This window comes from Zingiber officinale, chromosome 10A, assembly GCF_018446385.1.
Source record: "Zingiber officinale cultivar Zhangliang chromosome 10A, Zo_v1.1, whole genome shotgun sequence".
NCBI lineage: Eukaryota > Viridiplantae > Streptophyta > Magnoliopsida > Zingiberales > Zingiberaceae > Zingiber > Zingiber officinale.
The window spans coordinates 20,588,803-20,615,434 of NC_056004.1; the positions used below are offsets into that span (position 1 = coordinate 20,588,803).

General features: G+C 36.6%; 2 protein-coding genes across 6 annotated transcripts; both read left to right on the forward strand.

Moving 5' to 3' along the window:
* LOC122027055 lies at positions 1–9,464 on the forward strand. Of its 2 annotated transcripts, none has more exons than XM_042585858.1 (12): positions 1–201; positions 305–647; positions 1,568–1,757; positions 1,833–1,882; positions 2,809–2,901; positions 2,981–3,069; positions 3,202–3,280; positions 5,905–5,987; positions 7,116–7,194; positions 7,279–7,909; positions 8,195–8,817; positions 9,096–9,464. In XM_042585858.1, exons 1-11 carry the CDS (start codon positions 170–172, stop codon positions 8,773–8,775), a joined length of 2,250 nt encoding a protein of 749 aa, XP_042441792.1. In that variant the 5' UTR covers positions 1–169; the 3' UTR covers positions 8,776–8,817; positions 9,096–9,464. The 2 variants fall into 2 exon arrangements, with proteins under 2 accessions (XP_042441792.1, XP_042441793.1); XM_042585859.1 differs by having other exon boundaries at positions 8,198–8,817.
* A 1,223-nt stretch (positions 9,465–10,687) lies between these two features.
* LOC122027230 (sulfite reductase [ferredoxin], chloroplastic-like) lies at positions 10,688–15,129 on the forward strand. 4 transcript variants are annotated; one of them, XR_006124320.1, is made up of 9 exons: positions 10,688–11,004; positions 11,893–12,672; positions 12,754–13,050; positions 13,204–13,401; positions 13,594–13,728; positions 13,827–13,943; positions 14,288–14,446; positions 14,537–14,853; positions 14,945–15,129. XR_006124320.1 is itself a non-coding variant. In XM_042586156.1 (8 exons), the coding sequence occupies exons 1-8, from the start codon at positions 10,834–10,836 to the stop codon at positions 14,744–14,746; spliced, it is 2,067 nt and encodes a 688-aa protein (XP_042442090.1). In that variant the 5' UTR covers positions 10,688–10,833; the 3' UTR covers positions 14,747–15,129. The 4 variants fall into 4 exon arrangements, 3 of the variants coding, with proteins under 3 accessions (XP_042442090.1, XP_042442091.1, XP_042442092.1); XM_042586156.1 differs by having other exon boundaries at positions 14,537–15,129; XM_042586157.1 differs by having other exon boundaries at positions 10,688–10,995; positions 14,537–15,129.
* The last annotated feature ends 11,503 nt before the right edge of the window (positions 15,130–26,632 follow it).

Genomic DNA, 26,632 nt, shown 5'->3' on the forward strand with positions numbered 1-26,632 from the left:
GACCCTCTTCGCCTGCACCGCCCCAATCGACCCCTCCCTCTCTTTCTAAATCTCTCACAATTTAATCCCCCTTTATTATTATTTTTTTATTAAAGCTCAATTTCCACCCGCCCTCCTAAAATCCTTGTTTCAAATCGATCGATTTAAACCCCGCGTCGGGTTCCATTCCATGGCGTTCCACATCGCTTGTCCGCTCACTTGGTAACCCCCGCTCTCTTTCCTCCCTCGCCCCCTTCCCCCACGTCGCGCTCTCGCCCTCTCTCTGGCTGGCCCTTTCGATCTAATCCTTGCTTTTGACTTGCAGCCGCCGGATTTGCGACTGCGATCTGGGATTCGACTCTGCGCCGCGGCGCGAGGCTTTGGCTGCGGAGATCGACGCGCTCGAGGAGTTCTTGAGGGATCCATGGGCCGTTCGCCCTGCCGCCGAGGAGGAGGAGGTGGAGGAGGAGGAAGAAGAGGGGGAGAAGGGTGTTGTCCAGGTCTGGGCCCCCCGTGTGGCGCCGCCTGCAGTGGCCGCGCCATCCGTGGCGGCGGATGATGCCGGCGCGGGCGACGAGGTTAAGCGTGCGGTGCTGCAGCGGCAGGCGCTGGCTGCTTCCTTGGCAGCGGAGGATTATGTTCGGAGGTTGGAGACGGGTGGTGCAGCAGTAAGTTGTCGATCTGAGTTGGGGATGATAGATTTCGTCGCTTGATTCAAGCAAAGTTGGATTTCTTTACTGGTTTCGTTAATTGAGAATTGCGCTAACTTTTTGTTCTTCGAGAGTTTTGCATATATGTTTGCTTAAGTTTTCTCTAACAGTTACTAGAACTGAAAAAAAATAAGTTTGTTTATTGTTGCTCATCATTCCTCAATTTTGTTGATATGCTATACGCATCTAAATCTTATCTTTTCTCATTATAATTCGTCATTTTTGTTTCTTATGTTTGGAGATATTTCTAATTTGGTCAATTGGGATCGACATTAGACATATGAAGGCTAGGCGAAAAGATTACAGTGTCCTCACTTCTTTATTGCATGGTTTATACCTTGACCTTTATTTCCCTAAATGATTTTATCATGTCTGAATAATGTATTAGTAATTATTTCTTTAACATTCTTCACACACAATGGAATTGCTATTTTTTCAGTTAGTTGGATCTTATTATATTTCATTTATTCAGAATTTATTTAAATAAATAGAGCTTCAATCTTCTCTACTTCATCATATGTTGATGACATAAAGAAATCAAGGGGAAAAAGTTACTGGGCAGTTTAGAGAAAATTTGGCTATTGAGAGTTAAGGAATCATGAATTTGTCTGTACCGTTATATAAACTGGGATAAAATTAAAAAAAAAAATTAAGTAGGTAAAACTGCAGCTCCATTTGAGATTTGCATTTAAAAGTTTGGAAGAGTTTAGGATATCAAGGAGGAAAAGTTTGTGGTGTGAATATTATAATCCTTATAGAGGATAAAGTTTCATTACATAATCCTTATTATTGCTCATGTCACATTAAGTTGTTTGTGTATTTATTGTTTCTAATTAATATGAAAAACCTAATAGGTAAGATTGCTTTTGCTATACCAGGAGGCACCAGCAGAAGCAGCTAACAACCTTGATGGAGAATATCAAGGCAACTCGGCTGTGAAGGTCATGTGCCGTGTATGTTTTTCTGGGGAACATGAGGGAACTGAGAAAGCTTTGAAAATGCTGTCTTGCAAATCATGCAACAAGAAGTACCACAGAAGTTGCTTAAAAACATTGTCAGAGCATAGAGGTTTTTATCCACTACTCCATGCTGCATTAGGAATATTTGGCCTTCATTTCTTTAACATCTAAAAATATTCTGCAGATTTATTTGATTGGAGTTCATGGTCTTGCCCCTCTTGTCGCATTTGTGAGGTACTTCTTTTTCCTGCTCTTAGTTGGTAGGTCAAGCTTTTGCCAAGAATAAGAATGAGTTTATGAGCATTTATGCTCTGTATCCTGAGCTTCTTACTCAAACTTCATTTGATGTCTTTTAGTCTAAGAATTATGGATAGAAGTTACCTCGATTCAGTTGTCTATCTATTTCTTGTTTAATAAACAGGGCAAGTTCCATTGGTAACTAATTAACTATATGTTGCTAGCTTACACATTGTGACCTTATCAGTATCTAGTGCTATGGTGACGTATTATAGGCTGCAGATATTATATCTTCATGTTAGTCTATTGCACTTATTATGCTTTCTGGTGCATTGTCCTTTAGTTTTTTATGCAATGACATATGTGAATTTTGATTGGTGACATTGATGTTAAATAAGACTGTATTTGAAAAAGCCTCTTGTTGCTTAAGGAAAAATTCTGATTGTTCTATCCATGTTATGGTTGTCCCTTCAACTCTGTTACACATCCATTTTTCATTTTCTAAATGCTTACATAACTATTTTGATCTTTCATGTCATTGTTGCCTAACATTGGCTAATTCAACGAATATAATTTTGGCATAATATTAATGAGAAGAAACCCACACTTTGACTCTTCATACTTGCATGCATTGGATTAGCTTTTAGACCTAACTTAATGGAAAAAATGTTTTGTTAGAGTCAGTATGCAGATTGTTTTATATGTTTGTGTTTAACAAGTTAATCCCACAGATTGATAAACAAGGGGATTGACTCCCTCCTTGCTTGTACGGGATTAACTTGATAGACCATACAGTTAAATATAAACGACTTGTTAGAATCAGTTGGCCGATAGTTCTACCCTTGTATGTTTGTGTTTTTCAAATTGTTTGTTTGATTAGGCCAGTTGCCTTCTGATTACCTTGTTCTTCATTTACTTACCAGATTTGCAGAAGAACTGGTGATCCTAATAAACTAATGTATTGTAAAAGATGTGACGGTGCTTATCACTGTTATTGTCAGCGTCCACCACACAAGGTATGTGTGCTATGTGCTGATTTATGTTCAATTCATAGTTTTCTGTGTTTGAATGATAGTTCAAGAACTGAATTTGCAGAATGTTGGTCGTGGACCTTATTTGTGTCCAAAACATACAAGGTGTCACAGCTGTGGTTCCAGTGTACCTGGAAGTGGTCCTAGTACAAGGTGCTTTTGGTGTTATTTGTTCTTGATTTAGGTTCCTGGAATAGTTTTCAATACCTTTTTGTTGAATCACATCTGACACTGATCTGTTGGAACGTTTTTCCTGTGTTAACATGTGATACTGTTGTGACACAGGTGGTTTTTAGGCTATACCTGCTGTGATGCTTGTGGTAGATTGTTTGTGAAAGGAAACTACTGTCCTATTTGTCTAAAGGTACCTTTGTTGTTGAACACATTACTTTGAAAAAAATGGGTACTTTCTTCCATGATGTTTATATAATACTTCTCTTAGAAATTATTAGTCGTACAATATAATAATCATATTGATCTTAATGTTTACACTTTGTTATTATCTGTTTTTTTCCCTATCTTTCATTTATTTATAATCACAGGGTCTTAGTGTGCTTTTGAGTATGATGCTCTTGCAACCTATAGCCATAGTGGACAAAAAGATTATGAGGGGTGAAACAATTTTGTTTTTAAAATCAATTTGGTTCAGGAAGATCAATTACATATCCTATTTATTTAAATAAGACAGCTAATGGAGAAAGGTAGGAACTTGGGTATACATGCCAGTTTTGTTAACATATATCAAATTAATTAAGGATATGTATAATAATCCAAATACTAGTATTAGAGCTACTGAGAATGTAAGAAATTATTTTCCTATCACTATATATTTTTTAAATTAGCACTAGATGAACTTACACAGCTTATCAATCAAGATAGATCTCATTAATATATGTTATTTGCAAATAATATTATGCTAATTAACGATAGTATAAGTAGCTTAAATTTGAATCTTGAGTCCCCGGGGCCATGGTGCCGTGGTAGGACATCCAGGTTGTCACCCAGGCACCCATGGTTTGAACCCCAGCTACGGCGTATTTGCAGAAATTTTTCCTCTTAATGGGGGGCGTAACCAAAAGATGCTGGATTTCTGGGCTGGCCGCCGCGCGCACTTCCCGATTTACCCTGGTGACCGGTGGGAAACTTCTGTGGGGCCGGACCGGTCACCACCATAGATAGTCAATGAGGCTAACTAGGATTATCATTTTAAATTTGAATCTTGAAATATGGAGAGGAACTTTGTGCATTTGTCATGTGCCCCTTAGGCTTAAAGATAATTTTTTTTAATAAAACCATGATATAACTGATCCTACTTTATTGAATAGATTGTTGGATAGTTAGGAGCAACAAATGGAGAGTCAATTTAGTAGAGATGATAATGTTAAAATAAATATGCAATGTTACTAGAAAAATTAAAAAATAAAAATAAAACTATTTTAGGGAGCAATTAAATGCAACTGTACTAGATTATAAAATTAGAAAAATAGGTTAAGGCAGAGTGAACATTCAAAGAAATTTAAAAAAGACTAATAAATTCTATAGTTAGACATGTTGAATTAGTAATATTAAAGGTCTAACTTTTAAAGGGCAGAGGAAGACCCAAAAAACTTTGATTAATATGATTAAAATATTTTAGAGACATTTGAATATTAAAAACTGATATAGCCTTGGTTATAGTTCAATGGAGGGATAAGATCTATATACTTGATCGTAAATAGTTGGGCTAACATGGTTCTCTGAAGATGATGAACCTATAGTCATAATGTCATTGTTTGGAAGACATAATCAGTTATCTCTGAATCATTAGATGGAATTGTCAAAAAAAATTTCGTGTGTGTGGCAGATATCTGAGCTGGGCACATTCTTAGCAGTAAGTAGGCTGATGGACCTATGTGTCCCTATATAAGGAACTACAGATTTTCTCGTGAAGGCTTTCAGCACTATGAAAGAATTTTCTGCTTTCTAGTAGTACGTTTGCTAACATTCATTAACTGAAACCTTTCAGCCATTGGACCTTCTATAACCTTCTTCTAATGCTTCATGCTTGTCCTATTATGTATGTTACCTTATTTGGTACCTATTTGCTATCGTTATCTGCAAAAATGCTTTGGAATTGGATCATGTCAAAGATAAACAGGAGACTGAAATATTTCCTTCTTAACAAGATATGAGTATAGTAGCAAATAATCTTAAATAAAGGAAGTAGTGGTTTTGTTTTTAGATGACACACTATGTTCTGAAGCTGTACTTTAAGTAAAATTTTCATTTCTTGGCAGGTTTTGTAGTGGTACCAAATCAGATTGATTGTTAATGAAAAGCTGGATTAAAACTGATATTTCACCTTTTTAATTTCAGGATCTAGTTGAAAAAACCTGTGTTTACTCAAGAACGTTTAATACCGAGGGATTAATGTCAGGAGATCACCTGCAATAATATCTGAAGCTTTTGTCGCTTTTGTAAAACAATATCTGGGACCATGATTAGTGTCAGGGATCAGTAGCATTTGGGTCACCAAACACGAACATGCCCCTTCAAAAAATGTGTCACTTAAAGGGTCTTTAGAATTATATACTAGTTTATTATATGCTTTCCTATTTCAAGTGTGAAGCCTTAGGTGTTTGATTTCGGCATGCTTACCCCTTTTTTACACAGTTCTAGACTCGTTACGGTAATGGTCCTTGAAAATGTTTTAGAAGTGTGATATTATATTTAACTAAGTTCTGTTAATTGTAATATTTGCTTCAGTGATGGAATTATATGATTATCTGTTCCTTTTAGTTTATTTCTTCATCCTGTATGCTTTAACTAATACAGTCTATTCATATATGTTATCCACTCTTGAGGTTTTGTTAACTTGTTCTTTCAATGCCATTTGTTATCCTTGCTCTTGGATTTTTGTTATCTTGTATACTATTTGTGTGAATTTTTGTGTTAACTTTTACATATATTTCTTGTCACCTCAATTTTAATGATGTAACTAATTTATAGGTCTACAGAGATTCTGAAACTATACCAATGGTTTGCTGTGATATTTGTGAAAGATGGGTCCACTGCCTATGTGATGGCATCAGGTGTGCTCCTATGTAACTTTAGTGGTGTATCATCAACCAAATTAACATGTTGTTGTATGCACTATGTCATACATATGTATGTTGTACGCAAACACATTTCTGATCAACATGTTTGATTATAAAAATTTAGTAATGTCAAAAAATGAGTTGCATCTAGTCTACTATATAATCTATCATACTAAGTAATCAATATAAACAAAATCTACATCAACCGTTTAACAATAAGTAATAAATATAACAACATAACCAACTTATACAATTTATATAAATGAAATTTGAATATTCATTTAGCGATACTTAAAATATGCTTCTTGATTGTGTTGAATACAAAAAATCTTATTTGTCTCGAGTATATTTCTTGTTTGTTTAGCAGAATTTATTTAATCAACTGATACTAACTGGGAGAATTTATTAACAAATCATTGAATAATTATACCAGTATAGTTTTATGCAATAAATGGATGCAATGAGGGTCCTTCACTGTATAATCATATCCAGCTCTGTAAGTGACTCATGCTGAGGCCTTTATAAACAACACATGTACCCAGTCATTTTCGTAATATGTTTCTTCATAGCATCACTTATTTGAAAGATTCTCATATGGGCTTCTCCATTTTTTCTGGTTACTATGAAGGCCTCTGTGATCATATCTTATCAACCTTATATTGACATGAAATGAACAATATAATAAACATCTGGACTTGCTTGTTGATCAACTCCTTTATTTTTGCTTCATTTAATGAGATACGAATGTTAACTGGAATATACATCAGTAATTGCAAGATGTTTCATTCAGATAACATAGTATTTATCTTGTATTGTCAATCTTGGATTTTTCATGAGTAGCACTTAATTGTGAATCCTTCCATAAACTTAGTTTTTGATACAAATAACAAGAGGTAGGCTTTATCGTTGCTGCTATTTTTGAAACAGCTAGATGGAGCAATGAATGATTTAATCATTGTGATTGAGTTCCAGGCTTTTGGCAACTTTCCTGATTTGCAATTTATTTTACCATAAACTTGTGTAATGTCCAGTGCATACCACCATGTCTCATGTTGGAGGACCTTTCTTTTCTTAGATAATGAGAACTCATGTTTTAGCATTTCCTTTTTCCTTGTTATGCAGTGATGAAAAGTATCAGGAGTTCCAAGCAGATCAAAATTTGCAATATCAATGTGCTGCATGCCGTGGTGATTGTTACCAGGTATTATCTGTTGTTTGCTAGACTTTACTTTTATCATGCTTGGTTTAATAGTCTTATGTCCCCGGCTATGATTATGTTGATCAGGTCACAAATATAGATGATGCAGTGAAAGAACTTTGGAAGAGGCGAGATATTGCTGATTGTGATTTGATAGCAAGTTTGAGGGAAGCTGCTGGCTTGCCTTCCAAGGAAGAAATAAATTCAAACTTTCCTTACTTGGATAATGAGCAAATTGGTCCAATCCTACATAAAAATGATAGTATCAAATCCCTAAAGTTCTCATTGAAAGGGATTAATGATAAATTTTCAAAAGAACATGAGAAGATTGTCTCAAACAAGATGCAAGCAAAGAAAATGGGATATCAGATTAAGTTAAATGGTAAAACAGAAGATCCTAAACTTGAAGGACAGAATGAGTTGACATCACTAGAGAGAAGTTTAAGAAATCAGAACGTCAGTGAGATAAACTCCTTCATAAATGGTGGTTCAGATATAATTTCATCCTCCGCCTTACCTAAACTCAAAATAAAGAGCAGCAAATCACAAGGTCTTCGTTTTAAGGAATGTTCTGCTAAAAGTACAATTGAGATGGAGACAACAAGAAGTACTAAGCTTGTTATACACATTGGCTCAAAAAACAAAATTCCTGCATCCAGTTCCCCAAGATCTGAAACCTCAAGCTGTCATATGGATCAAGACTTGATTACTAACTTTGGTAAATTTTCTATGTTCATTCTGTTTATCTTCTACACTTGAAGCTCATGAACTATTCTAATGCAGTTATAAATTTGACATATTTTCATATTAATTAAAATTGTGATAATTTTTGTTCTTATTTCCACTGAGCATACATAAGCAAATAGCTGTTTCCTTCTTTCTGTGTTTTACGGCATAATAATTGAAATATGGCTTTCACGATGCCTACATGGACCTTGAGTTGTGTTTGTCTTTTATGCATTTCTTCAGCTTGATTAGTCTGCTGTTTTTCATAATTTCTAAGCAGGTGGTGATGATGCAATCAAGCACAAGGTGACAGATAGCGAGGATGACCATAATCATACTGTCCAACGAGATACCACAGACGGTAATGCAGACAACCATTTGAGAAGTTCAAACCCTGGAAGTAAAGAAAACAGTCCAGCAAAGAGAGCTAAAGTCAATGAGAATCTCCAGAAAATTAATGGTGGTTTCCCTGATGAATGTCAACTTAATGCTAGAAAACATAATCCATCAATGGGCAAGAAAAGGAATGAGAGAAGCCTTTCTTCAGAAAATGAAACCATAGAACAAAGTGAAGACATTATTCAGAAGAGTAAAAGGAGGGATATATCTAACAAGTCTGAGAAGGGCCACAGTGGAACTTCTCTCTCAAAGTTTACCTCGAGTTCCTGCCCAGATACGAAGCCGTTCTTGAAACTCAAGTTTAAGAGTCCATATTTTGAACAGAAAAGCTCCTGGACTCCTACAGGAGACGAAGAGAACTCTGTTAAGGGACAGAGATCGACAAGGAAGAGGCCTTCAACTGATAAGAATGGGTGGATGGGAAATGAAAAGTTATCAAAATTGCATCTTGGTATCTAATGTCTGGAACAACTTATGAAGCTTGGATATTGCAGAAGCTGGGTATGCATGCACCTATCTTATCATATCTATGATAGTTTAGAAATTTTATAAATATGTTTCTAGCATTTAATCACCTTACCATCGGTGTGATTCAGAATGCCACCTGTTTTAATGCCTATAGAAAGCAACTAGCAGCTTATATAAAATGTCAGATATGCCATGTTTATTTATTTAATTCGTTAATATATTTTATGATTTTCACAATCCTTATAACATGGTTTCTGCATTCTGTTATTCAAGCAACATAGATTTATGAATGGCCTCTGCTTTTTATGCAGGAATCGTGAAGTGGGTTATTGATGTCAGCCAAGGAGTCACTTCATCATCATCTTCATCTTTATCTCTCTTTTTGGTGAAGGATGCACATCCATGGAGATCCGTAATCCAGGAGCCGGTAATCCAAGTGATTCGTTTTGGTTCCCAGTAAAGTAAATCAAAGGAGCTCTTGAAATCAGGAGCTCTTGGATATGAAGCTCTTTGGATTTGATAGCCTGATGCATCTAATTGTTCCAGGGTTCGCCTTCTATGTAGTTGAAAAAACACTCGTCTTCTAAACAAATTATTTTGTAGCGAAGTTTTAAGACTGTCTCAGCAAATCTTGTAACACCTGGTTAGTTATTTGCAGATTATTGGAAGTTCTCAGTTAACAGTTTGGCTATTTTCTCATCTAGAAACCGCAGGTTTAAGGAACACCTAAGAGGTCCTAGTAATTCTAGTATCTAGCAGGAAATAGAGGATCCTATTATCTACAGCGTTCGGATCACTCGTTGTGCTAGTCGTTTGCCGTGATCACTCGTTTTAAGGCGATTTGCTCACTCTAGTGTCTCCGTCAGTCCGCTCAACATGGAAGAGGGGTAAGAGAAGAAATCAGGATGGGTAAATTTGCATGTAATCTCCATTGGTAACACAACTTTACATGCACTTCTCATTGAAAAAATTCTTTGTTTTCACTCCCTAGTCTAATATATTTACCCAATTGCCCCTGATATTTTAAGTATAAAAAGTCTAAAAATAAGTATAAATCCTCTTAAATTCAGTACATTAAACTAGAATCTAGTATAATTTCTATCAAATTGAGTACGATTCTTTTTCCACCTCAATTGGATGGAAAATATATTAGATTTTCTTTAAATGGTACTCAATTGGATGAAAAATATATTAGATTTTCTTTAAATGATACTCAATTTGATAAAAAAATATACTAGATTTTTTTCAAATGGTACTAAATTTAGGAGGAATTATATTAAATAGGAAAAAAGTCGTACTCAATTAAATAGAAAATATATTCGATTCTAATTTAAAATGTTGAATTTAATAGGAATTATATTCATTTTTAGACTATTTATACCTAAAAAATATGAAGGTCAATTTTAATAAAAAATATAAAATATATTAGATTTTCTTTAAATGATACTCGATTGGATAGAAAATATACTAGATTTTCTTTTTATTGATCCTGAATTTAGGAGGAATTATATTAAAACAAGAAAAAAAAATCATGCTTAATTTAATAGAAAATATACTCAATTCTAGTGTAAAGTGTTGACTTTAAGAGGAATTAAACTTATTTTTGATCTTTTGTACCTAAAAAATCTGAGGGGCAATTAGGTAATAATATTTGCATGAGGGAGTTGAAACAAATAAAACTTTGCATGCAGAGAGTGGAAACAAAGTTTTTTATGAGTGGGGATTGCATGTAAAATTAAAGTTGTGATTGAAGATTTTTCTCTACTTTACCGAATCAGGATTGCATTTAAAATATTCTGAAAAAAAATTAGAAAATTTTATAAATTATTAAAGATGAAATATAATATTTTTAAAAGTATAGGGAGTAATGAAAAATAGATAAATGAACTTCCACAATTAATGCTCCCCGATTCGTGTGGTACTCTTGCTTCGGCGGGGTTCGTTGGCGAATCCCAGCAGGCGCGGCACCGCTTGTCCGCTCGCTGGTTGGGCTCACTTCCCCCATCCGCAGCTGTTTCAGGACTCGATTCGAGCTATCCATCGCTGTCCATGGCGGCCTCGACGCCGGCGGCGGGCGTGGAATCGAAAATCCGCATCCCGGGATTCCAGGGGCTCCGATCGTCCGTATTGGTTCCTCTCGGGAGAGAAATCGGTCCTTTTCCAATCGGACGCTCTTCGAGGTCTTCCTCCGTTATCAGAGCCGTCTCCACGGTGAGACCGGTTTGTTCGCACACACTATGAATTTGTTGAATGTGTGGCATATCTGAGTAGCTTCTGGAATAGGTCCTTCAGTCAGATGTACCCAATCCATATATCATGCTAAAAAAAATTGTGTTCCAGAACCTATGCTTCCGTTAGTGCCTCATGCATGTAGAATGCCCTTGAAATCAATGGCCAGAGTCGTTTCACATTAGCAACCGACTAGTGCATTTCTTTGAGATATTGCTGTTGAGATATCCTGGACCAACATCTGTTGGATTTCTCATCAGAGGATAGCTTAGCCTATCACACTTTCTGTCGCAGGATCTGATAGCTTTCATGCTTTTGAGAAATGATGTTCCATTAACCAAGTGAGTGTTGTTTAGGAATTTGCTCTGAGTTTGAATTCCTCTTTTGAGTTTTGACATTGTTGGCTTGGCATTTGTAATTTAGGAAAGTGTGTTTCATGGTTAATACTTGATTTAAATTACTAAATTAGTCTTGTTGATTTTGTAATCTTTTCTGGAAATTGAGCTAATTAATTAGCTTAAGAATGCTTGCAGAAAGTGAAAAACCATCCTGATGAGAAGTCCTTGGCTTTTAATATACTTTCATGTTGAAGTACGAATGCGAAAACATAAATATGTAGCCTTCATATATGGATTAGGAGCATTGACTTTTCAGATAGAATAAGAAGTTTTCTTCTTTCTAATAGACAAAACTGTTTCCCTTTTTTTTGTCACTGTGAGTATAAGTGTATCTTTCTCACCACCAGTTAGTGCATATGCATACTAGATGGCTGTCTTCCGAAGGATATATGATACTGACATTTCGGAGTACATTGTTTGCTTTTGTTGGTGCACGAATCCTGATTATCCTTTTGATATGTTTGGTATTTTATTTTTCTAGCGTATAAAGCCGGATAATACTGAAGTAAAGAGGAGCAAGGTTGAGTTGTTTAAGGAGCAAAGCAATTTCCTTAGGTTTCCTTTAAATGAGGAATTGCGCTCAGAAGCTCCAAATATAAATGAAGCTGCCACTCAGCTAATCAAGTTTCATGGGAGTTATCAACAGACAAATAGAGATGAACGTGGTGCAAAGTCTTACCAGTTTATGCTCCGTACTAAGAATCCTTGTGGGAAAGTCCCTAACAAGCTCTACTTGGTTATGGATGACCTGGCTGATGAGTTTGGAATTGGTACTCTCCGTTTGACCACTAGGCAGACATTTCAATTGCATGGGATCCTGAAGAAAAACCTACAAACTGTGATGAGTACTATTATTAAGAACATGGGATCAACACTTGGTGCATGTGGCGATCTTAATAGGAATGTATTAGCCCCTGCAGCACCATTTGTGAAAAAAGAGTATGTTTTTGCACAGGTGACTGCAGAAAACATTGCTGCTCTATTGACACCTCAATCTGGAGCATATTACGATTTGTGGGTAAATGGAGGGAAAATTTTGTCAGCAGAGCATCCAGAAGTAGTGAAAGCCCGCAATGATAATTCTCATGGAACCAACTTCACTGACTTACCTGAGCCCATTTATGGCAGCCAATTCTTGCCTCGAAAGTTTAAGATTGCTGTGACTGTACCAACAGACAACTCAGTGGATATCCTCACCAATGATATTGGTGTTGTACTAGTTTCTAGTGATGATGGAGAACCTCAAGGCTTTAACATCTATGTGAGAATTTGTGCTTCTGTCTTTGACTCGCAGTTTTTTTTTATTACCAATTTTTTGCTGTTTAAGAATTTAAATTTGTAGGTGGGAGGAGGAATGGGAAGGACTCATCGAGTTGGGACAACTTTTCCTCGTTTGGGAGAACCACTAGGCTTTGTCGCCAAAGAAGATATTTTATATGCTATAAAAGCTATTGTTGTTACTCAAAGAGAAAATGGGAGGAGGGATGATAGGAAGTATAGTCGAATGAAATATTTGATTAGCACGTGGGGCATTGAGAAGTTCCGCAGTGTTGTTGAACACTATTATGGTAAGAAGTTTGAAAACTTCAGAGAATTACCTGAGTGGGAATTCAAGAGTTACCTTGGATGGCATGAACAGGTTAGCTTCAGTTATATTAATTAATCCATGGTTATCGTTTCGGGTACTTCTTCAGTTCTTAATTTGAAATGCTTGATGATATTGCATTCGTTTTCAACTATATTATCTAGCTTCTCTAGCTTTCTCAAATGTTTTAATGCATTTCATGGGCAGGGTGATGGTGCAATGTTTTGTGGACTGCATATCGATAATGGGCGTATAGGCGGGAAAATGAAACAAACTTTAAGAGAAATAATTGAGAAGTATAAACTGAATGTCCGAATTACACCAAACCAGAATTTGATCTTGTGTGATATTAGACGTTCCTGGAGAAGACCTATCACCACAGCTCTTGCCCAAGCAGGTTTACTGGTATAGTTTGTTTCTTCTAGAGGCTTTAACTATTACATTATCTTATATATAACTAGAATGAGTTAAGTTAGGTGATTTGGGTGTATGGATTAGCTACACGGAAAGAAAAATCTTATTATTTTCTTTCCATGTCGATAGGAATTCATAGTTTTAAATTCTGCATTCCTATTGGTAAATATTGTCAAATAACAGTTGCCCAGATACGTTGATCCTCTTAATATAACTTCCATGGCTTGCCCTGCTCTACCACTATGTCCGCTTGCAATAACAGAAGCTGAGAGAGGGATTCCAGAAATTCTCAAACGGGTTCGAGCTGTTTTTGATAAGGTAATCACAGTTATTTTAATATTTTTCTGTTAATTTCCAAACTGTCATCTTTTTCAACTATTGTGATTTGGTAACATTTTTTTCTTTCTTTCTTTCAGGTTGGCCTCAAATATAATGAGTCCGTAGTGATAAGAGTGACTGGATGCCCCAATGGCTGTGCCAGACCCTACATGGCTGAACTTGGACTTGTTGGGGACGGTCCCAACAGCTATCAGGTGATTGAATTTGAAATATGTCTCATTGATAAGTAAGGGGGAACCACCCTCAATGCATTAGATAATGGATCAACTTATCCTCAATTCAGGTTGATATTTGCTTAATAAGATATTGTACAATGATATTTTGATTCTCTAAGAACCTGTTTCTAGCCATTTTCCTAGTCATTGTTTCTGTATCCTTCCTGTCTTTGTCCAGTACTTCACTTGCAAGTAAATTCAAGACTTACCCTTCACAAAATGAACATAGGTGTACCAACAAAACTGACCACATTTGGACTTGGAAGACAAGCTACTATCTACTTAACAGACAGCTTTCTGATGTTTTCTGCTTGTTCAAATAGATCTGGCTAGGGGGAGCACCTAACCAGACTACACTGGCAAAGAGCTTTATGGATAAGGTGAAGGTCCATGACTTAGAGAAGGTATTCGAACCCCTGTTTTACTACTGGAAAACAAAACGGCTCCGTGGTGAATCATTTGGCAACTTTTCAGTTAGGATGGTGAGTCTGATTAATGATCTTTGTGATTCGGAACAAGATTTTCTTCACAAGCATTGCTTCTCACGCCAATGTCTTCTCCCTTCAAATTAGGGCTTTGAGAAATTACAGAAGCTGGTAGAGAAGTGGGAAGGCCCTGCGGAGCCAGCATCAAGATTCAACCTAAAACTCTTCGCAGACCGGCAGACATTTGAGGCCATGGCAGAACTTGCAAAGCAGCAGAACAAATCGGCTCACCAGCTCGCCATGGAGGTGATTCGCAACTATGTTGCTGCCCAGGGCAATGGATCAAATGGACAATAAGCATCATCTAATTGTCTTATAATGGCTATGATATTTCAAGTAATCATCTAATAGCAAAGGCAATGTGACAACCAGTCTCTTGCTATCTCTTTGTTCACGTAAAAAAGGTAACTCGCACTTCAAATCAATTTTCTTTCCACATTTTTCATTCAGTTTTCAGACTATTTCTTGTGAATATGCACTCTTCAACTTTTGTAGTCAATGACAATGGTTCTTGGACTTGAGTGGCTCAGTGCTTACCCCTGTAAAAACTCAAATCGAGCTTTAATTTTAAGCTTGGTATCTGAATGACTGCAGCCATGTGCCAAATGCTCTTTTCGGTTAGTTTTGTTTATGAATCATACACCAACTGTTTAAGATTATTTGCATTGTCTATCCTTCAATTGGGCTCTATTCATAGTTCAATCACTAACATACTTATGTTTATTAACTTTTTAATATTATTGATTAATGTTTTCTTTGATTTTTCTTTTATCCATTATATTTCTCACTCGACCCTTGTAATAATAAAGTGTGGCCTTCCGAGCTGGAACTCGGTTCCACTACATCCAACAGCCATGGTCCAATGAGGAGGAACTCTAGCGTGACTTCCTTTAGCATAGAGCATTGAGAATCCACATTTAATGCCCACTATAATTTTACAGAAAATAAACTCTCTCTCTCTGTTTTTTTTTTAACAAAGTCTTAACTTTGAAGAGATCTATAATTAGTCTTTAAAAGTCTTTGCATCATAGCCTGTGCATGTAAATTAATCATTAGTGTCAATGAACAAAAAACATGAATTTGTTCAATCATTAAAAATGTGCAACTGAAACATTTTTTTTATATTTTTAATCAAAGAAATTAACTACTGAGCTCGAATCTGTTCAAAAGCTTATAGGCATCAACAACCACTGTGAATGCCGCCTTGCTTGCCAATGCGTGAATTATAGTGTTCCATGAGATCGTATCATAGTTAGTCATGCAGTTCAAAACTCTCCAACTATAGATACGAAGTAAATAGCTCGACTATCATCTTTAAAATCTAAAAAAAATAATAAAAAAAATAGATCAGCTAACTACCTTAACTGCCTTCTAGTACTAGTCTCACGGATATAGAGGAAGATAAATACAGATACATAAGCATTAGGTGTATTCGTCAATTTTTTAAAATAGACTTTTGACCATTATACTAGAAATATCATGTGCCCACTATTTATGCTACGCCCTGTAGGGCTTCCTTAAAATCTTTTAAGAATATATGATATGAGGAGTGTTGGAAGCCTCCACGTGTGTTAAGAAGGTAATAGTCCTACTGAAATAGAAGTCAAAATCCAGAGTCAACCCTATCGAGTTATCTGAGATGAGAGAGGTGACCAATTGGACAATCAACTCCACTCAGTCCTGCTAATCCGATGCCTTGTGCATCTCCATTCGACCTATCCATCTTCAACGAAGATGATAGACCAACATTGAGAATCTCCTCCAGTTGATTCACTCGACTACAAGGGCTCAGCTCCCTCGACTAACTGCTTCACTCAATCAGATTAGCTCGCTTGACTCCTCCAGTCGATCCATTTGACTCCAAGGCTTAGCTCTCCTGGCTCCTCCCAAATGAACCAACATTAAGAATAACCTTTGACTTCAAGAGCTCAGCTCCTTCGACTCCTCCCAAATGAACAGACATTAAGAATAACCTTCAAAGGTACATCCTACTCTAAGAGCTCAACTCTCCCGACTCAATGCTCCACCCAGTCAAATCAGCTCCAATCAATCCACTCGACTCCAGGGGCTCAACTCCCACGACATCTTGATCAGGTCTCTTGATTTGACATGTCCATGCTATTCGACTTCTCTCTACTGATTCGACTCAATCCTCCTTCATTTATTGGATCAGGCCCATTGGTCTAATTAATTATATGGGCTTGTGCAAGTACCTAGATTGATGCAGCATGTGGGATGGTGCGTGGGGTATCCGCGAACTGAATAGTATGACCTTTAAAGTTACATTCAACTCCAGGAGCTCAACTCTCCTGACTCAATGCTCCACTTAGTTAGATCAGTTCCCTCGATCCCTCTAATTGGTTCACTCGACTTCAAGGCTCAGCTTCCTCGACATCATAATCAGATTTCCCGATCTGACATGCCCACACTATTCGACTTCTCTCTACCTATTCAATTCAATCCTCCTTCATTTATTGGTTAGACCCCCTTGGCCCAATTAATAAATAGACTTGTGTAGAATTGACGCAACACATGAGATAGTGCGTGGAATGTCAACGCATGTGGAACAATATGATTATACAAAATATGAAATCCAGGTGATATGGTTGTGTGATACCGTCAAATACAGTAATGTGATATTTTTCCTACAGTAACATGTCGTCCAATTAATAAGGAAAAAAATATTATTTCTTTAACAACACTATAAAAGAAGTTCGCTCTCGTGGGTAAAAGTCTGCACATGGGCCCATACATACATGTTGTTCATCTGCACTGTTCATCTTTTTCATTTTCTCCTCGTTAGAGACTAATTGACTAATTTAAACTCTGTGCACTATTTATTTTTTTCATTTTCTTCTCGTCAGAGATGAGTTGACTAATTTAAACGTTAGAGTTACCGAGCCAGAATATCCCTGACCTCCATTCAAATCTTCTTCTTCCCCTTCTTGTAGAGTTTGGAGACTCGTGAGCCGGAATATCTCTGACCTCCATTCGAATCCTTTTCTTCCCCTTCTTGTAAAGTTTGGAGACTCCTGGTGATCACTCCTCTTTCTTCAAGGTTCCTTCTCTTCCTTACTGGTTTCGGAGACTCTCTTGGCATTCGTTCTCTTTCTTCCAGACTTCAGCCTTTTTGGTGATCGACCCATTTTCTTCCATGTACGATGACCTTCCTTCTCTTTCTTACCGACTTTGTAGACTTCTTTTGGTGATGGACCCCCTCTTCCTTCCTTCTCTTTGTTACAAACTTTGAATACTTTCTTGGTTATCGACCCCCTTTTTCTTCAGAGAACGACCTTATCAACGCAGATGACAACTCATCGATTACTCAAAGCTATTGGCGCAGCGACAGGGCCGGCCAGAGAGCGCAATGTTTGAAAAAAAAAATCTTTCCTTTTTTCAATTGAGATCAGTAGCAATATCACAATTATAATAAACTGAAATGAACAATTATTTAGAAATAAAAGAGGCAAACATATTTGACTTTGTTACAACCTAGGTGATTGTTAATCCAAGGTGGTTGCAAAGCTCTAATAGAAATATCTCCTTCGTGTAGGCGGAGAAGCCTCTTACAATATTTGAAAAGCTCAGGAAAGACTAGGAAATTGATTACTGTCGTTGTTCTACATTTTCTAGGTCCAGGGGTCTTTTTATAGCCTCTAGAAAATTTTATCCGAAGCTTGAGGGCGCCTCCAAAGGGCTTGGAAGGCGTCTCCAGCAAGGCAGCAGTGGATAAAGGTTTATCCGCTGCTAATGGTCACTTTGGCCTGCTAAGGTGCCTTCCATGTTATGGAGGGCCCGCCTAAAATGGCGGAGATGTCGGTGCGCTTTCGCAGGCGCCTCTATTCCCATGGGAGGCACCTCCAGCAGTATTTCCAGCCTCCTTTCACTCTTCTATTGTTCCAATTGCTTGGGTGATCGTCGTCATCTGGAATAGGGCTCACCCAAACCTATTTTTCGGCCTTTTCCTTGAGTAGGCTTCCGCTCCGGCTTCTCATCCCTCAGACCGCCGCACATGTCCTTCTTGTATGCTGGTGTACTATTCCACAGTACCTCATCCCTCAAACACCCGAGCCCTTCGGCTCTCTCCAATGTCGTCCTTCACGCTAGCCACCTCTTCCGCTCGACTTCCTATGCTCCTAAGCTCCCCATACTTGTATACGTGATTAAAACCAAACAGATCTAACTCTAACTTGGTTGATCACATCAAAGCAAACTACGCAGTCCAAATGTCAATCTTCTCTCCTTTGATATGCTTTTGAACCCAAGTTCAAGTTAGTGTAATAACAAACAAGTAGTAATAAAAGAATTTGCAAATAAAATATTTTAAGTATAAAATTTGCAATAAAAGAAATTGCAACACTAAGTATAAAATAAAATGATTTAACAAAATTCAGACTTATAAAATAGAGTTAGGAAAAAACTTTATGAAATAAACTGATTTAACAAAATTCAGACTTAAAAAATAGAGTTAGCAAAAATTTAAAATTTTGATAAAATCCTAACTCCCCCTACTCCCTCTAAACTTGTACATATTCTTCCCCCTTTCATCACATTAAAAATAGGGTAAAAAAATTAGAAATTTTTGAAATTAAGTTTTAGGGGAAAAAAACTTGATTTAATAAAACAAGTAAAATAAATTTCAAACAATTACTAAGTTTGTGAAGATTTTCAAATAATTGACAAATATTGAAAGCATTATCTTAATTAATTTCACAAGCTTATCAGTTTATCAATTAAATATTTAATTCAATAATCGACTTCCAGGCTGTGGCGAGGCACTAGGTCTTGTTGATTATTGGATCATCAACCACTTCTAGACAAAGTTTTTTAAATAATTTAAACATTTAACTTTTCTGAAAACCTTAGAAAAAATATTTTAATCTAAGTTATGATTTTGGAACCCAATATAGGTTCCTTCCTACTGGATTAACTAAAAATTTGGGAGGTAGATGATTTTTTGGAACCCTCCTTATTTGTCCATGGTGATGTCTAATATACCAATTTATTCTACCATAGATTCTAAGTTTAATTTTTGAAAGTTATTGGTTTCAAGCATGCATGGTCATTTTTCAATTTTTCGATTTTCATTTTCAAATTTTCATTTTCTAATTTTAGATTATCATACAATTCTAGAGGACATGTCTTTGCTAAGTTCAATTTTAACTCAGCATTTTTCTTTTCTAATTTCACTAGATATTTAGTAATAATTTTAATAAAATTAAAGGACTGCTTGGGAGATAGAGCACGTACCTCACTTACCTCAATTTCTGATGCTCCCCCTTCATCGCTGCTTTCTTTCGATGATCCTCCCCCTTCATCTATGCTCATCTTTGAGTTGGTCTCATCTTCTTCTTGATGGATTGTCGTTAGGGCTAGTCCGGCGTATGCTTCGATTTCAGATTCGGAGGATGACGACTCGCCCCACGTCGCTTTGAGATTATGTTTGGGCCGAGCTGGCTTCTTATTCTTTTCCTTGTCTTTGTTCTTCAATTTCGAGTAGTCATCTTTGATGTGCCCTTCTTCGTTGCAATTGTAGCATTGAACAGTCTTTATATTTCGAAGATACTTTCTCGTCTATGATTTAAATTTATTAATTTTAATAAATTTATTGAACTTTCTTACCATAAGAACCGCTTCGACTTCATCGATGGATGCTTTGGAGTCTTGATCTTCCGCCTTTGCTTTTAGGGCAACATTGAGATTTGTCTTTTCTATTTCTTTAGGATCTGCAATTCGAGATTCGTGAAGTTTAAAAGTGGAAAACAAATTTAATAGTGTACTTACTGTAGGATCGAAAAGAATTTAGATATATGCACAATGGTATGATATTGTTCACTTTGGGTTTAAGCCCTCATGGTTTTGCTCTTGGGCTCTACCCAAAATGCCTTATACCAATGGAGATATCTTTTCTCTTATAAACGCATGATTTTTCTCAAGTGTTTTCAATGTGGGACTATATTTGCAAACTTGCAACCCCAACAATCCCCCCCTAAAACAAAGGACCACAGGCTTCCCACATCTGATCCTCGACTCACCAGGTCTTCCTTCCCCTTGGTCCACCCGACCTACTAGGACTTCCTTGCCTAGTCGCAACTAGGACTTCCTGTCTGGTGTCTGGTTCTCTTGATCCCCCACTTTCTTTGTTCGAGGTCAATATTGTACTCACATGGCTCAATCAGACCATAGCTCTTGTGCACAGACGACGGTTAAACTTTCTGGCAGTCCGAGCTCTGATACCAATTGTAGGATCGAAAAGAATTTAGATATTCCACAATTGTACGATATTGTCCACTTTGGGCCTAAGCCCTCATGGATTTGCTCTTGGGCACTACCCAAAAGGCCTCATGCCAATGGAGGTATCTTTTCTCTTATAAACGTATGATCTTTCCCATGTATTTTCAATGTAGGACTTTGTTTGTAACCTTGCAACCCCAATACTTACCTCAAGATTCTTAGAGATGTAGTATGCATCAACTAAGGGCGCCCATTCTGAAGTTCTCGGGAAGGCGTTGAGCGCATACCGGATTGAATCTTGATTTGTTACCGATTCTCTGAGATTGTTTAACTGAGTAATCAGTTCCTTAATTTGTGCTTGGAGTTGCGCTACATTTTCTCCATTGTTCATCCTCAGGTTTGTTAGCTGGGTTCAGAAAATGACTCTCCTTGCTAACTTTGCTTCCGATGTGCCTTCATGAAGTTCTAAAAACTTCTCCTAAAGATCTTTAGCGGAGTCGTAGCTACCGATTCGATTGACCTCCTGGGGCGGAAGGACGCAGAGCAGATAGAACTCTGCTTTACCGTTCACCACGAAGTCCGCTTGCTCCTTCTTCATCCACTGATATTCTTCTTTCTTTGCTCCGTGCTGATCCAAAGGTGCTACAAAATCGTATTTCATTATTAACAGAATTTCGAAATATGTTTTGAAAAATACCTCAATTCGGCATTTCCATTGTGCGAAGTCTCCCTCGAATTTTGGTGGGTGAATGCTTACACCGGTCATCGTCTTGATCTTGATGCTTCAGTCGGCGGTTAATCCTTCTGAGATAGTTGGGCTTTGATATCACTTGTTGGCGCAACGACGGGGCTGGCCAAAGGGCGCAGCGTCTAAAAAAAATAAAAACCTTTCCTTTTTTTCAACCGAGATCAGTAGCAATATCACAATTATAATAAACTGAAATGAATAACTATTTAGAAATAAAAGAGGCAAACAGATTTGACTTGGTTACAACCCAAGTTGTTGTTAATCCAAGGCGGTTGCAAAGCTCTACTAGAAATATCTCCTTCGTGTAGGCGGAGAAGTCTCTTACAATCTTTGAAAAACTCAGGAAAGACTAGGGAATTGATTATTGTCGTTGTTCTACATTTTCTAGGTCCAGGGGTCTTTTTATATTCCCTGGAAAATCTTATCCAAACCTTGAGGGTGCCTCCAAAGGGCTTGGAAGGTGCCTCCAGCAAGGTAGCAGCGGATAAAGGTTTATCCACTGCTAACGACCACTTTGGCCAGGTCGAGGGCACCCTCCATACTTATGGAGGGTGCCCTCCGATCGAAGATGGCGGAGGTGCTGGTGCACCTCGGAGGCACCCTCTATTCCCATAGAGGGTGCCTTCAGCAGTCTATACAGCCTCTCTATGCTCCGTTGTTGCTCTGATCACCTGAGTGATTGCGACCAACCGAAATAGGGCTCACCCGAACCTAATTTCTGACCTTCTCCTCGAGCAGGCTTCCGCTCCGGCTTCTCACCCCTCGAACATTGCGTATGTTCTTCTCGTCTACCAGTGTACTCTTCTACAACTCTTTCGCCCCTCGGATGCACCGAGTCCGTCGGCTCTCTTCCAGTGTCATCCTTCTCGCTAGCTTCGTCTTTTGCTAGACTTCCTGTGCTCCTAAGCTCCTGCACACTTAGACACTGGGATCAAAACCAAATAGGGCGTAACCTAACTTGGTTGATCACATCAAAATAACCACGGGGTCCAACAAGAGCATCCACAGAGGGAGCTCCGAAGAAGCTCCCACTATGAGCTGGCATCTCTTAAAAACCTCCCTCCCATAGTGGAGGGAGGTTTTTCGGTTTAATCGAAGAAGCAACTCCGTGGTTAGGGATGTAAATGAACCAAATGGTTCGCAAGCTATTCGGAGCTCGATTCGGTAAAAAGCTAGTTCAAGTTCATTCATTTAGCTTATTGAGCTGAGCTCGAGCTTGATTTTGAGCTCAACAGTTTTATCGAGCCGAGCTTGAGCTTAAGGATATTCAGCTCGTGAGCTCACGAACATGTTCGTTTATAGGCTCACGAGCTCTCTTTTAGATATTATCTTTTTATTACTTGTGCTAAAAGATAATATCTTCCGTTATTTAGATAATATCTTTTAGCTGACTTCTTTCATTTCTCACAGTCAATCACAATTCAAAACCATCAACACTGTTAGTTAGTACCCAATTTGATGACCAAAAGCTTTCTTACACAATAAATTTGTTGAGAATGTTGCCCTTCTATACAAATTGTGGCATTTATTCCTCAATTTTACTTTTTTGGATTATGGGTCAAGCTACACTGAATAGAATATCCCTTTATCTTGGACTCAATTTCTTATTGGCTCCTAATAGAGAATTATTACTCACTAAAGACTATGCAGTCTTTCTTTCTACTCAAGTAATTACTCCTAATGTCTCTGAATATCCATTGGAGCTTAGTGCTAGTAAGTGTGGTGAAACCCCTCCAACACAAACGCAAAATCCGACTACCCCAAACTATCCTTGTAAACATAAAGGCTCTTGTAAACAAGGTCCTAGTCAATAAGAAAACTAGGTTTACTTGGCTATGACAGCCCTAAGGATCTTTTAGAGGAATTTTTAGACAAAGACAATAAGGTTCCTCAGGATTTTGTAAATCCCACTTATTAAATCGGATCAAAACTCAAAAAAAATCTGGACTCCTTAATACTGGAAATCATAGGAGAAAATCCCACTAAATATTCGGAAAAAGACATGATTTATTATAAATTAAACATTATTAATTCCGATTTCATTATCAAAGCACAAGATTTAAAATATACTAATTGGAAAAGAGAAGATTGTAAAATGCATATCAATCAATTAATAAATCTTGGCGCCATACAACGGTCTGAATCTAGACATAGAAGTCTTGCTTTTATTGTAAATAAAGGAGTAGAATAAAAGAGAGGACAATCTAGAATGATGTTTAGCTATAAATGTCTAAATGACAATTGTCATACAGTCATAAAATACCAGATAAAGACCAACTTCTTAATAAAATTTAAAATTCAAAATGGTATTCTAAATTTGATATGAAATTTGGATTTTTGCAAGTTAAAATGCATCCAAACTCTATATAATGGACTGTATTCTCATGTCCTCAAGGGCACTTTGAATGACTAGTAATGTCATTTGAACTTAAGATAGCTCTCTAAATTTTCAAAGAAAGATGGATGATATATTTAGAGGGATATCCGCTTTTACTTATTATACATACATGATGTATTAGTTTTCTCCAAAACCAAGGAAGAACATTATGCACACCTTCACATGGTTTTTAATTTAGTTGATAAACAAGGTTTGATAGCTTCTAGGAAAAAGATGAAACTAGCCACCAACCACATAGATTTTCTTGGAATAGAAATTGGACAATGAAAAATTTCTCTTCAATCTCATATATCCACAAAGATACTGAGATTTTCTGATAAGATGGAAGATATAAAAGCTCTTCGATCATTTTTAGGACTTCTAAATTATGCAAGACCGTATTTAAAAGATATTGAAAAAAATAGTGGTCCTCAACTGGACAAAGATATTTTAGATATAGATATGATAAAACAGATTAAATCTATGATTAACAAACTTCCAATACTTACCCTACCTCTATATTCTGACTATCTAGTAATTGAAATCAGGATGGAGAGGAGCATTATTTAGAAATTTTTTTAAATATGATCCTAAAAATTTGGAATCCTTCTATAGATATGCATTAGGAAAATACAAAGAGAAAGATACTTCCTTAGACTATGAAATTTTAGCATGGATATATTATTTAGAAACTTTCATGCTCTTTATATGCAACAAAGCATAAATTTCAATAAGAACCGATTGTGAAACCATTGTGAAGTATGGTGGTAAAAGGAATTAGAAAAGGGCTTTTAGCCCAAAGATGGATTAAAATTTTCGATTATACTATTAATAGAGGCATGAAAATTCAATGAGAACATATTAAAGGATCTGACAACTCTCTAGCCGATAAACTTTCAAGAATATAATCTAATCTCATTTTCTTTTTACAACAAGATAAAGAGGACAAGAAGAAATACTTGAGGTTTAACTCTGGAAAAGCAAAAGAAAGTCAAAACTTTTACTTCTTTGAAAGCTATGAGGTTTGACAACCAGGAACTTCAATAGTTTTATAAAGAACAATTTCACTTTGATCTAAGATCAGGATTGGATGAGATACAATAATGTCTTATTGACAATATATGGAATATACTCACTTCACCAAGGGTAGTCAATTCCAAAATAGCTGTCATCAATGCCTTCACAAGCTATTTATTAACTATAGTACAAAAACCTTTAGGCAAGATGTTCTTATGCTATGCAGTTTATTTTGGACCACAACAAGGTGTTTATGACACTTGGGAAGAAACAAAACTTGCAATCCAAAACTTAACGAAACCGTCCTACAAAGGATTCTATAATTTGGAAGAAGCATTTAAAACTGTTAGGGTTCATTATGGACCTAATTTTTTACTTCTCTTACAACAAGACCTTAGCAAGACTTTTCCTTGAAGGATCTTCCAAGTCCAAAACCTCATTTCTTTCAGAATATGTTGAACTAGACCAAGGAAATATCTAGGGAATATATGAGTTTAAGCAAAATTTAAGCTAGATAGCAAGAAATTGCTACTAGTCAACTGACTCTTAAAGCGATTAGCAATAAAGTCGACGATTCTTCTTCAGAACAATTTCTAATACTTTTTGAATTTCTAAAGCTTGTACATAAGGAGAGATTCAAGACATTTCTGACATATCTGTTTATTATAGCACAGAATATTCAGAAGATGCTAGCATACTTTTCCACAATGCAACACTTTCTTTGCACAAATGAGTGTCCCTGTCAAATCCTATACTCTATACTGAAGGCTAATATCCTCTATGAAGATTTCCACACAATATAGTATAAAGATATGATTATTACTCCCTTAACTTTAATAGATTACAACCTGCTCAATATATGGATTATAGACTTAGAGATGCTAGAACATTTTTTAGAAATGTTAGAAATAACAACAAAGGTTGCGTTGGAAAAATTAATGATGCCAATTCTCTTACATATTGATAGTACCCTACAGAATGGTTAAACACCAAAATAGAACTAGCAAAACACTTGATTAGACTTCAAATTGAAGGCCTAATTAAAGACGATGAGACAACTTATAATAAGTCAGATCAAGATACTAATTGAATTTCTTTGTCCCATTGAAAAGCAAAAGCGAACCTTGAGCAGTTGTCCAAGAAAGTACATGGGGATGGGATAATATAGTTGACTCACAAGATTTTCTAGGGCTGTAAATTAACCAAATGCTTATGAACAAGCTTAGTGTTCGACTTGGTAAGAGCTTGTTTATGTTCATTCAATATACATGAGATCAATTAAATGAACAAACTTGAACAACTCATTTAATTAAATGAATAAGCTTGAACACATGTGTTCAACTCGTTAAAGATCGTAAACCATGTTCATCAATAAAACTCTTGTCAACTTGCTAAATAAATAAATAAAATTTTAAAATGATGTATTATCAAGCTCAATAACTAGTCAAATAAGCTTAAAATGTAAAAGTTTCAACAATCAAATAAGCTTAAATTGAGAGCTCAATAACATCTAAATGAATCAAACTCAAGCTAAGCTCAAACCAAGCTCAAGCTCATAAAAAGAAACCAAGTCAAGCTTAAACAATCATTTTAACAACTTGGTTCATTTTAGGTTGGGCTTGGTTTCGCTCAGTTTCCTTACTAACAAGCTTGAATACTGAGAAAGCTAGAAACCGACTGACACATTTATAGCCCTAAGATTTTCTCTTAATTAAGGAGAAACCAATGCAGAAAAAATGTACTAGCAAAATAAATAGGAGTCCCATTTTTCCTTTTCAATTATAATTGAACACATCATTTTAGTCTA